This window comes from Myotis lucifugus, unplaced genomic scaffold, assembly GCF_000147115.1.
Source record: "Myotis lucifugus unplaced genomic scaffold, Myoluc2.0 scaffold_306, whole genome shotgun sequence".
Lineage (NCBI taxonomy): Eukaryota > Metazoa > Chordata > Mammalia > Chiroptera > Vespertilionidae > Myotis > Myotis lucifugus.
The window spans coordinates 50,607-63,267 of NW_005871354.1; the positions used below are offsets into that span (position 1 = coordinate 50,607).

Below are 12,661 nucleotides of genomic sequence, written 5' to 3' on the forward strand. Positions count from 1 at the left end.
CGAGGGCCACGGTACCCCATGAAATTTTTTTTTCTTCCTTGGCGATTGGACATGTTGTCCAGCTTTACCTCCTCAAGCAGGTGCCCTGTCTTGTGGCTGAACGGCTCCTTCGCCTTCCCTTTCGGCGTCTTTCAAGAAGCCTCAACATTGCATCTCTGCTTTCTCTCCACCCTCACTCAAGAGATGATTTCTTCCCGCCACTTTGATATTATGAGCAGAAGGAGAGACGAAAGGGAAATAACTAGAGGATAAGACGAATGTCGAGAAGGGTGGAAGAAATTGAACGCTCCCTGAGCTCCTCATTGCTGTGGCCTCAGAAAGCGAGGTGATGCCTTGGTAGGGACCCCAATCCTCCTGAGAGGCCTTGACTCACTCCTGTGCCATCAGCACCCTTAAAGCACTCTGCACCCTTTGTTTTACAGTCGGGGGAAAGGACTAACTTGTCCAGGTGAAGTAGGGTGCTGGTGGAATTCACCTTGCTGCACTTTAGCATCACCTGGGCAACGTTTTTAAATTCCCGATTTCTGGGCCTCATCCTCCGGAAATTCTGCTCTTTGTTACTAATGTTGTGGCCCCACCCCATAACAAAGAAACAGAATTTCCGGAGGATGAGGCCCAGAAATCGGGATTTTAAAAAGATTCCCAGGTGATTCTAATGTGCAGCCAAGGTTGAGAACCACTGATCTATATATATAAAAGCCCTATGACATGCACTGACCACCAGGGGGCAGACGCTCAATGCATGAGCTGCCCCCTGATGGTCAGTGTGCTCCCACAGTGGCAGATCCCCGCAGGCCACACACCCCCACCAGTGCATGAATCCATGCACCAGGCCACTAGTCTATATAATATCTCTGCAATATCAAATTTTCCCTTTGGAAAACACAGGTAACAATGACATCCCTCTATGGCTCTCAGAATCAAAGAAAATGCCTGTCCAGTGAAAGGGTAGTTGCTGACCAAATGTTACACGTATTACTGTCAATCTGTCTCTTTCTTTCTAGAGCCTTGGCCCAGATTCCAAATGTTTTATTTATTATTGTTTGTTTGTTATATTGTAATTGACCATAAATGATTTTTAAGAAAAATAAATTACTTTTATTTTATTATAGCATACAGTCTCTGAGCAACTTGAGAAGTGTTATTCCAGAGATCAGATTTATATCTATGTGGGAGACATACTCCTTGCTCTTAACCCTTTCCAGAGTCTGGGTCTTTATTCCAAAGAGGTATGTTGTGTGCCTTGCATTCTCTTATTTGTACTAATAATTATACTGTTCAGCTATTGAAATTCATTTAAATTATTCCAAGGAATATTTTATTCATTAACTTGAATAAACAGTTAAATAATTATTGTACAACATAGAGATAGGAAAAAATAGAAGATGAATTATTAATCTGGATGCTATATGTGGTCTTTCTTTCCCCAAAAGTATGTGGCAGAATGTTACTTACAGTTATTGATAACTAGTCTATACTGTGTATCATAACAATACACAGGTATCTAAAAAAGTGTCTGCTCAATATCTACCTCTGATCCAAGCATCGGAGAATTAAAGATATAATTACATTATTTATATAGGTAATATACTTAATGGCTATAACACTTGTAATTGTGAGTTTACAAATTCTTTAGACATATTGATTCGTTTTTAATATCAGACCATGTGAGTTGTATGACTATGAATGTATAATTATCCATTTTTTCAACCCCTAATGGTTTAAATATAGAATAGTATTCTAGAATTAAATGAGGCCATTTTTAATCGGACCCATTCTCTTCTATTTGTGTACTCCAAAAAATTAATACTGTGCCTAAGAGTTATTTTTTATATGTGAAAAATACATAATTCTGTCATCCCCTATGACTTTAAAATTTACAAGAAGAATGGTAAATATGTGAACCTTGACCTGAGTTTCAGGTAATTTGGGCTTTAGTGCAAATTCTGCTATCAATTAACTATATGATCTTGGACAAATCAAGTGAGAGAATGTATGTAAAATGATGTGAAAGAAAAAAAAAGTGGTGAGCATATTTCAGACATTATTATATCCAAGGATTAGTCAACAAAATGATCCCTATTGTCTTATTTGTAAATTGTCTTTTTACTTAAAGAAATAATAATATTTTTAAACCTTAACTTCTGTTTTGGAGTGGTATGCACTACCAAGAGTCTTCTTTCAAATACTACTGCCAGAGTGATGTTATAGCATACTGTGCTATCATATTTCTGGGCTATTTAGTGTCAGACCTTTTTATTCTACATAATTTTGCATGAATTCTGCATATATCTAAGTGTGTGTGTAAAATGTGTATAATGTTTTGGTGGTATGAAACTCTATTTTTGCTTATGTTGTGCTTTAAAAATTGGAGCTGTGCCTGTAAATAATCTAGGGATGAAACAAACAACAAAAAAAAAGCTTTATAAAATGTGATTTTTTAAATCCTTAGCATTCCAAACTCTATATTGGAGCAAAGAGAACTGCCAACCCTCCTCACATTTTTGCAGTGGCTGACTTAGGCTACCAGTCAATGGTAACATATAATTCAGATCAGGTAAGGAGTCTCACATTCTTAGAAACTCCCCTGTTAGCTTCTTCTGTGTCAGTTGAATGATGTGAGGATAAAGTCTTCTTACAGTTTCCTTGTCTCACTGTACAGTGCATTGTTATTTCTGGGGAAAGTGGTGCTGGAAAGACGGAAAGTGCTCATCTTTTAGTTCAGCAGCTGACAGTGCTTGGAAAGGTACAGTTGATTTTTTATCTGTCCTAATAGAAATATTTGTTACATATCAGAGTGTAATATAACTGATTAGATTAATATTCAATAGTTTAATAATAAAATTATAAAACACAATTGTTATCCTTTGTGAATTTAAAATATAACAAACAATATACTAAAAAGCATATGCTCTGTTTTGAAGATATTCTAACTTATCTCCCTCTTAGTTGCAAAGCTTTATAAATGCGATTTTCTTTCTAGCCCCAATACACTCACTGAATACTTTATTTACTTTCTCTCCTTTTCTTACTAGCACGTTAAAGAGGAGTCAATATTACAAAAACCAATTGTATTTATATATCATACATACATACCAGCAATTATCAATTAGAAATTGACATTTTAAATTTGCAGTTGCACCAAAACGCATGAACTATTGCAGTCTAACCCCTATAAAACATATGCAAGAGTTGTATTTTGAAAAGTAGAAAAAGTTGGTAAAAGAAATAAAAAAGACCTAAATAAGTGGAGAGATTTACCATGTTCATGGATAAAAAGTCTCCATGTTATTGACATGTCAGTTTTCCACAAATTGATCTGTATATTCAAATCAATTCTAATAAAATTCCCAATGGGATTTTTTTTGGTAGAGATTGACAAGCTGAAACAAAAATTTATATGGAAAGGCAGATGATCTATAGTAAGCAAATAATTTCCAAAAAGAACAAAATTGGGGGTTAATATTACCTGATTTTGAGACTTACTGTGAAGCTGCAATGGTTGTTAGATATAATAAAAGCATAGCCCATAAAGGAAAAAATTGGATTTTGCCAAAATTAAGAATTTCTGTTCTCTGAATGACATTGTTATGAAAGTGAAACCACAAGCTACAGGCTCAAAGAAACTATTTGCATGTCACATATCTAAGACTGTATCCTTAAGATATATGTTTAAAAACTCTTAAGACTCAATAATAAGAAATCAAATAATTAAAAAAACAAATGAAAGAATACTGTTACATACCTGGCCAGCCAGGAAACTCAGTTGGTTAGAGCATTGTCCCTATATTCGAAGGTTGCAGGTTCGATTCCTGGTTAGGGCACATACAAGAATCAGCCAATGAACTTATAAATAAATGGAACAAGCCTCTCTCTCTCTCTCTCTCTCTCTCTCTCTCTCTCTCCCCTTCCTCTCTCTAAAATCAATGAAAAAAGCAAAAATAAAAAACACTGTTACAAGCAATGTATGAATCTTATTAGATGAGATTTGGATAAATTTCAAGTGCATTATGCTAATTCTAAGAAGCCGGGTTCAGAAGAGTACATATTGAATGACTCAATTTATATGCCATTCTTGCATATTTAAAATTATAGGGACAGAAACAGATCAGTGATTATCACAGGCCAGGGATGGTGAGAGGTATTGACTACAAAGGGTAATGATGCAATTTGGGGGGGAGGGTGATGGAATTGTTTTATGTGTGGATTTTAATGGGGGTTATATGATTAAATATGTAAAAAAAATTTCAGAACTTTACACCATAAAGGGTGAATGTTACTTTATGTAAATTATCTTAATTGTTAAAAAGGGAAGTTGATGATAGAGACTTGGTTTGATTTGTTTAGGTACAGCCCTTGAAATGAGATAGGCCAAGAATTATGTGTTCTTATTAGTCTTAATAGTTTAAAAATCATTGTGCACAACCTATCACTATGAAAATTTTATTATGATCTACATAGTTAAAATTAGAGTCATTAAAAATTTTGTGATCACTGTGATTATAGAATTTTGTGTTACAAAGTACTGTGTACTAGTATATAAGACCAGACCTAACTTCTGGTGAGACCTCATAGTGTCAAAACAACTGCTTAATTGAGTGTAGTTCCTTTTCAACATAATGAGTTGAAAAAATTCCATGTTCCTATTAAAAATCAGCCCTGGCTGGTGTTCTTAAGTGGTTAGAGCATCAGCCCATGTACCAAAAGGTCACAGGTTCAATTCTCAGTCAAGAGCATGTACCTCAGTTTTGAGTTCACTCCCCACCCCAAGTCGATGTGTATCTCTCACCTCGATGCCTCTCTCTCTCTCTCTCTCTCTCTCTCTCTCTCTCTCTCTCTCTCTCCCTTACTCCTTCCTCTTCCCTCAATTCCACTCTCTCTGAAAAGCAATGGAAAACATATCCTTAGGTGAGGATTAAAAAAAATCAATTAACTTGTTTTAATATTTTCAATCATGTATATTGGTATGGAACAGAAATATACTTTGCCCAATGGATTGCTATTACCTCTACTAACCAGACTTGTAACCCTGAAAGGCTGGAAGAGCCAGAAGAGACCAGGCAGATAGTGCTGTGTCAGGGCTGTCATCTCAACCCCTTCCCTATCCTCTAGCCCCGTGGTCGGCAAACTGCGGCTCGTGAGCCACATGCGGCTCTTTGGCCCCTTGAGTGTGGCTCTTCCACAAAATACCATGTGCGGGCGCGCATGTACAGTGCGATTGAAACTTCATGGCCCATGCGCAAAAGTTGGTATTTTGTGGAAGAGCCACACTCAAGGGGCCAAAGAGCCGCATGTGGCTCGCGAGCTGCAGTTTGCCAACCACGGCCCTAGCCCATCACTTCCCCTCTCTTTACAACTAGGATAAGTATCATTCTAAAAGGTTTTAAGTACAGTGAAATTAGATGTAATTTTTGAGGGAGAAGGGTGGTGAAACACGGCATATTATCCTGGCATAGAAGCATTGAACAGCTGAATTAATCTATTCAAGTATTTGTAATAAAAGGGCCTTTCCTGTTCTTTCTTGTTAATCCTCACCTGAGAATATTTTTCCATTGATTTTTAGGGAGAGTGGAAGAGAGAGGGAAAGACAGAGAGAAACATCGATGTGAGAAAAACACATCGATTGGTTGCCTCCTGCATAACCCCCGACCAGGGCCTCGGCTGGGGAGGAGCCTGCAACCGAGGTATGTGCCCTTGACCAGAATCAACCCTGGGACCCTTTAGTCTGTATGCCTACCCTCTCTCCCCTGAGCCAAACTGGCCAGGGCCCCATTCTTCATTTGTGGGGTGGATAAAGGTCCTTATCAATAATGGAATGTTGTTTTGTAGCTGGAAGCAAACTTGTTCATCTAATCTCTTTATCTTGTTCCAGATCTGAACATATTATTTAATATTAATTGGGGATGGTCTCACACACACACACACACACACACACACACACACACACCTCAGAACCCTAACCTTATCAGACTTGATCATGTCTTTTACTTATTTCCTTGATAAAGCTTGATCACATACAAATATGGGGTATTTGGTGGATTGAATATTTATTTGTAATATGCAAAACCTTACTTACCAGAGCACTGATATTTATTAGAAGTGGATGAAGGTGTTTCCTCACCTTTTCCATGGATGCAAGGCCAGCCCTGTTTGTTTCAATTGAGCCACATTTGTTTCAATTCTTGTTACTCTCTTCTCTCAACATTTATTGCCTCTTTTAGAAAATACCCAAAGTCCTAATATGCTCTTAAAATCTCACTGTGAATGTCCCCTCCAACCCTCCTACATTCCCCTGTAGGCTATGTTCCAGAAATACCTACTGCTCCTAACATATAAAATTTCCATACCTTTAACACCGCCAAGCTCAGCAAGGTATCACACTGCACACAATCTACTTGATCCAAATTTCTACCAAGATATGAATGACTGAAACACAGAGTAGAGGATGCTTTTCTAACAGAGGTTGGCTTTTAATCCAAATAAATTTCTACTTGATGATATTTCAAGCAAAGTGATAAAGAACAAAAAAGTTTGAGGAGAGAAGAAGGTGAGGTGGGGTAGGGACAAATACAGGGACAGGCAGGTGGGCCTCCACTGGCTTCTACTCCCTGCATCTACACTTCTAAGATGTCCTCAGTGTTCACAATTGCTCCCTTTCCTCTACTTTCAAATTTACAAATTATCTTAATTCCCTTAGTTACAGATTTAGCAGCTTCCATGGAAGCAAGATAATGTTTCAGGCTTTGGGGAACATTTGGATGGGGGCTTGGGCAGGTAGAGGAGAATAACTAAATAAGAAGTATACTTCAGAATGCATAAATTATGTTGGTAAGTTAGGTACAGAGTGGAACTATGTTTGAATAGAAAAAAATACAGACGGTCTCTTAGCCCCTCTAAGGAAGCAAGTGGGTGAATACACATATGGGAGGGGAGAAATAGGCAGACCATAATGTCTGGCAGTACACTAAGAATATGCTCAGATACATTTATATCTGCAAAAAAGTGCTTATCAAAGAAGAAAATTATATATAAAATTAATTTTATACATTTAAAATATATCTTGACATTTTCCATAGGCTAATAACATAACCCTTCAAGAGAAGATTTTACAAGTGAACAATTTGGTGGAAGCCTTTGGCAATGCCTGCACCATTATCAATGACAATTCTAGCCGATTTGGAAAATATTTAGAAATGAAATTCACCTCTTCTGGAGCTGTGGTGGGAGCACAGATTTATGAGTACCTTCTGGAGAAATCCCGAGTTATCCACCAAGCCCTGTAAGTTCTGGGAAACAGGCAAAGATACGTGTCATAAAAGACACACCAGTCACAAGCGACACATGTGCCCCAAGCAGCACACGTGTTGTAGGTGGCAGGCATGTCATAAGCAACATATGTTTCATTAGTGACGAATGTATGTCTGTGACCTAAAACTGTGCCCTCAATGCTATACAAGTTATAAGTGGCATGTGTCTTCCTTTTGGCAGTTTGTAGCTGAGTAACAAAATTTCTGTTCTGGCCTAATGATTCTAAAACATTTGTTTGTTATGTTTAAGAGGAAACTGTAGTCACATCAGATGTCCACTCTGTCCGTTATATAGATTTTTAAAGTGTGGCAAGTTAGAGTCTTCCATTTTTTGTTGGTTTTATGCTAAACATATCTAGATTGTAATAAATTGTCATATGTTAACTTCATGGGAACACAAGCTCTTATTATGTATTAGCACATTATTATTTAATATAAATGCCTTCAAAGGTGAGTAAACTGTGAATATAAGTTGCCTGGACTCCAGCTCCTGAGCTCAGTCCTCAGTGTGGAAAATTAACCTTCGTTCCTCAATTAAAAATATGGAAGGAAAGAATATTAGACAAATATGGTTTTTAATTGTGGCTCTATGGCATGTTGGTCCTCTCTGGATAAGATATTTAAATTTTAAAGAATCTTCTAGGATCTTGGTTCTGGAACTTACTGTGTGTATGATTTGAAATATTTAACCTCTCTGCACTTCAGTTTTTCATCTTCAAAATGGAAATAGCATTGGTCTTACCTGTCCATTAAGATAATGCCTGTCAGGTATTTGCACAGTTAATAAGACATAGTAAGAACCCATCAGTGTAAGCCATTATTAGCAGTAGTAATGTTGATAGTTGTGTGAAGATTACAATAACATCTAGCACAGACATGAACATGAAGATGTTCAGTAAATAGCAGCTACTATTATTGATGTGTGCATTTTCCCAGAACTTAATGGACATGCATGGGTGTCCTTTGCTATCTAAACCCAGAGGCACCTCAGGGTCTTATGCAGATGTGAAGATTTAACTGGTTCTTGTAACAATTTGTACTGCTCTCATAACTGTGTAAGACTCTCTCCTTCAAGCATTTGGGTAAAGTCTACCTAAGAGGCAAAGTTTTGAGATTTAGATGGTGCCACCATGTTGCACAATGTCAGAGGGCACCAGTCACAGTGGGTTCTGTGAAGCATCATTCACATCCAGTAAACTCTGGAGCTTTGCAATGATGCCCTGGGTTTGTAACCATAAAATTAATTTTTGTCGTGAATGCTTACTAAAATATCATAGGATAAATGCTAGGAAATTGCACAATTAGGATTATATATGAAGCATGCTATGAATTAAGTTTTTTCTAGCTGCCCTAAAGAACTATTCTTACTAACCACCTTATTGAAAATGTCTTATTTTTTTCAGTGGAGAAAAAAACTTCCATGTTTTTTACTACATCTATGCTGGTTTAGCTGAAAAGAAGAAACTAGCCCATTACAAATTGCCTGAAAACAAGCCTCCCAGGTAATTCAGCAGCTTGTATGTTTCATAAATAACACTTTCCCTTTCCAATTAATATTAGATTTTACCCATCCTTTCATATATTTTCAGATACCTACAAAATGACCACCTCAGAACAGTACAGGACATGATGAATAATAGTTTCTATAAATCTCAATATGAATTAATTGAGCAATGTTTCAAAGTCATAGGTTTTACAATGGAGGTGAGTATGAACGACATTTGAACCCCATTAGGAAATATCTTTTTATCATCACTAATTGCAGGAGTTAGCATTTATGGAGTGATTAATGGATGGCAAGCAGCGTGCTAAGTGGTTTTACATGGGTCATCCTTTTAGTTTCTCAAATAACCTTATGAAATGACTAGAATTATGATATTTACTTTATGGATAAGGAAACAATGGCCTTAAGATATAATTGAGTTTGGTTTTATTCTTAATCTTTTATTTTACTTATATTGGCATCTCCTGCATATATTAAATTTTATATAAATGCATAAATGTGATTATATTACATGCTCTTTTTAGTGTAGTCTTTTTAGAACAACTTTATTAGCATAATTCATATGCCATACAAGTCAGCCATACTAAAGTACATTTTAATGTGTCTGCATCCATCACCACCATCATTTTTAGAATATTTTCACATTTTAAAATTTCCACCCCAAAAAATGCATGCTACGAACAATCCCTCTGCATTCCCATCCAACCTCTGCCTTCCATCACTATCGATCTCTTTCTTCTGGACATTTCACATAAATAGAGTGATGCCATATGTCATCCTTTGGGACTGGTTTCTCTCATTTGCTGTAACACTTTCAAGCTTCATTCATTTTGTAGCATGTATGATTATTTTATTTCTTTTTATTGTTGAATAATATTTCATTTTATGGCTATACCTTGTGTTATTTATCCATTCATCAGTTCAGGTTGCTTCTCTTTGGGGGCCATTGTGAATAGTACTGTGAACATTGGTGTACATATTTTATGTGGACATAAGTTTTTAATTTATTTCTCTTTGGTATATAACTATGAGTGGGACTACCGGGTCATAAAGTAACACTATATTTAATCTTTTGAGGAACTGCCAGACTTTTCCAAAGCAGCTGTGCAGTCTTACATTTCAACCAGCAGTGTATGAAGGTTCTAATTTCTCCATCTCCTCCCAACATTTAGTATGTCTTTTTTATCATAGCCATCCTGGTGGGTATGGAGTGGCTTGGATTTGCATTTCCCTAATGGCTTGCATTTGCATTTCCCTAATGGCTTATGATACTGAACTTCTTTTCTTATACTGATTGATCATTTGTATATCTTCTTGACTAGAAATGAGGGCCCTGCATACAAGGAGGTGTTTAGGTAAGTCAGGATAATCTTTGTCCATCAGGAAAGATTTCACCTATTAGAGTTAATTTTTCTAGTGTGGTCTTCCTCCATAGCCAAGAGGAATTCAGATTTGATGGGGAGACTCCCTGCCTGGCTGCTTTATAGCCCCACAACTTAGAGTCCCTCTTAGAGTTGTAAATAAACACTGCTACTATTTCTAGATGAATTAATTGGTTGTGTAGAGACGGGAATGAGAAGTTGAAGGGACCTAAAGAGAAATAACTCCTCTTGAGACCAGAGAGGAATTATTGCCATGACTTCTCCAAGAGTTCTCAGTTTTTGCCAGCACACTGTGAATTATTATATGGACAAGTGGGAATCAATATTGTAGACTCAATGACAAGCCGAGGTTGAATACATCCTTAGTCAAATAATCTACTCACAGGAAGTCTTGAGCTGAAAAGTAAGGTAACTTTTCTGGTTTAGAAGTAAAGGCTCCAACTTGACCAGTCTAATCCCTGAATGATGCATTCTCTGTGTAGATTCATGGACCCTATCTTGAACTTTCAGCTTATGACTCAGTCTGTCACTCTATAACTAGTTAACTGCAACTCAAATCAGGAAACTCATTGGTTCTGTGCTCTCTAGACAGAATGAAGATGACTGGACCTTTTTCTCTATTGCTGCATTAAATAGCTTTTAGGCTGTCAAGTGGAACAAAGAATCCATTGTTTCATAGATTTCTGAATGTTGTGGGGAATCTTGCACACTCTGCTCTTAGCTGTAATATGTTACTGTAAAAAAAAATTTCCTAGCAAAGAGAAGCCTGGTTTTTAAAGTGGCCAGTATGTGAATCTCATTCCCCTACTCCATATTTACCAAAAAAGAAGGAGGAGGAGGAGGAGGAGGAGGAGGAAAAGAATCAGCAAAAGTGTTGATAGGATGACTGGGTAGATGCATGAGGACAGAAGAATTTGCTCGACCAGTAGTAGCCTTTGCTGGAGAGTTGGGAGGAAAATGATGGGGACTGACTAGGAGTTGGACAGTTGGGAGATGACTAAGCTTGTAGAACTCATTGTGGATCTCTCATGTAAAGAGTAGAGTGGTGTGCATATGCCATGAGGTGGTGGACATTATGTTAGGATGAAAACTGCTATTAACCTTACCTAACTACCTTTTGGGAAGGAGGTCTGAACTGTATCATTGGGAATCAGAGATAACCCTAATACATTTCCTAATGAAATAGATGAATTAAATGTGGTTGTAATTGGTTCAGCTCTGGGAGAGGAAGTCATTGACTCAAAAGGCATGAGTTTCAGCCAAATTCCAGGTGACATGTGATCACCGCCCAGAGATTTCAGGCAGTTATGGGAGACACTCCAGAAGATTCCACACACGCCAAACTGTTCCAGACATAGTCTAATTCTTATATTCTATTCTGATGTCCCAAGCATCGTCAATGACTATCTGGGTCTTTTGCTCTCATTCTGGTTCAAAGAACCAAGACCTTGTCCTCCCCTAAGTGTTTCAGCATGACATTAACCGTAGGTTAGCTGCATGAGGAGTAAAAATAGAACATTTGCTGCTCCACAGCCTGGCATGTTACACTAATTGGTTTAATCCTAACTTTGTGTGGACACCAATCCTTTCCTGGGTGTGGCCACTTCCAGGTGCATCTTCACTTCCCCTGGACAAAATTCAAATTCAAATCTGGCTCCTCCCCTTCTGCCAACGAGGCTCTACCTAGCCCTGTCCTCACCCACACCTTACACCTGCGGAGGAGGCCATTGATGTAAGCACTAGGACAGTGTTGGCGAGCCTTTTGAGCTCGGCATGTCAGCATTTTGAAAAACCCTAACTTAACTCTGGTGCCACATATAGAAATTTTTTGATATTTGCAACCATAGTAAAACAAAGACTTATATTTTTTTATATTTATTTTATATATTTAAATGCCATTTAACAAAGAAAAATCAACCAAAAAACTGAGTTCGCGTGTCACCTCTGACACGCGTGTCATAGGTTCGCCATCACTGCACTAGGAGGATCCAGTTTAGGGGTAAAGTGAATAAATAAATAAAAAAAAAACACCCAACAGCATTCACCTTTTCTCCAGTCCTTGGTCTTAAGATGAATGTTGCTAGTGGTAGATGCTCCTTTAGACTGTGGTCTGACTCTTGTTTGCGTGGTGAGGAGGGAACAGGAGAGGGTGATTGGAACTCAGCACACCCTCCAAACTGAAGCATCCTGTACGCCAAGCAAGGAGCTCGTGCTCTGACCAGGCTCTGGGCCTCACTGTACTTCTTTTCCCTGCTTTTTGTCATCAGAAGAGCTGACCTTCTTACCAATTCCCTCCCCCAAAGGTTGCTATCTTAGAAGCAATGAATCATTTTTAATTGGTCTGTTTACTTCTAAGCCCCACTCATTAGAGGCAATGTTTCATTTCTATTTGGTTCAACTCCTTTCTCTTGCTTGGTAGAGCAATGTTTAGTAGCATTAAATGAAACCAGTCTTGCAGTTAGCATCCA

At 37.7% G+C, this 12,661-nt stretch overlaps 1 protein-coding gene across 1 annotated transcript in view; it reads left to right on the plus strand.

Annotated features, from left to right (window-relative positions):
* The window catches only part of MYO3A (myosin IIIA), a gene marked incomplete at its 5' end in the record, with an annotated part of 153,542 nt that overhangs the window by 42,799 nt on the left and 98,082 nt on the right, over nt 1-12,661 (plus strand). Inside the window, 6 exons of the mRNA XM_006100272.3 lie at nt 1,113-1,229; nt 2,453-2,557; nt 2,663-2,746; nt 7,077-7,279; nt 8,711-8,809; nt 8,897-9,011. Coding sequence (XP_006100334.1) covers nt 1,113-1,229; nt 2,453-2,557; nt 2,663-2,746; nt 7,077-7,279; nt 8,711-8,809; nt 8,897-9,011 — 723 coding nt within the window. The remainder of the gene's footprint in view (nt 1-1,112; nt 1,230-2,452; nt 2,558-2,662; nt 2,747-7,076; nt 7,280-8,710; nt 8,810-8,896; nt 9,012-12,661) is intronic.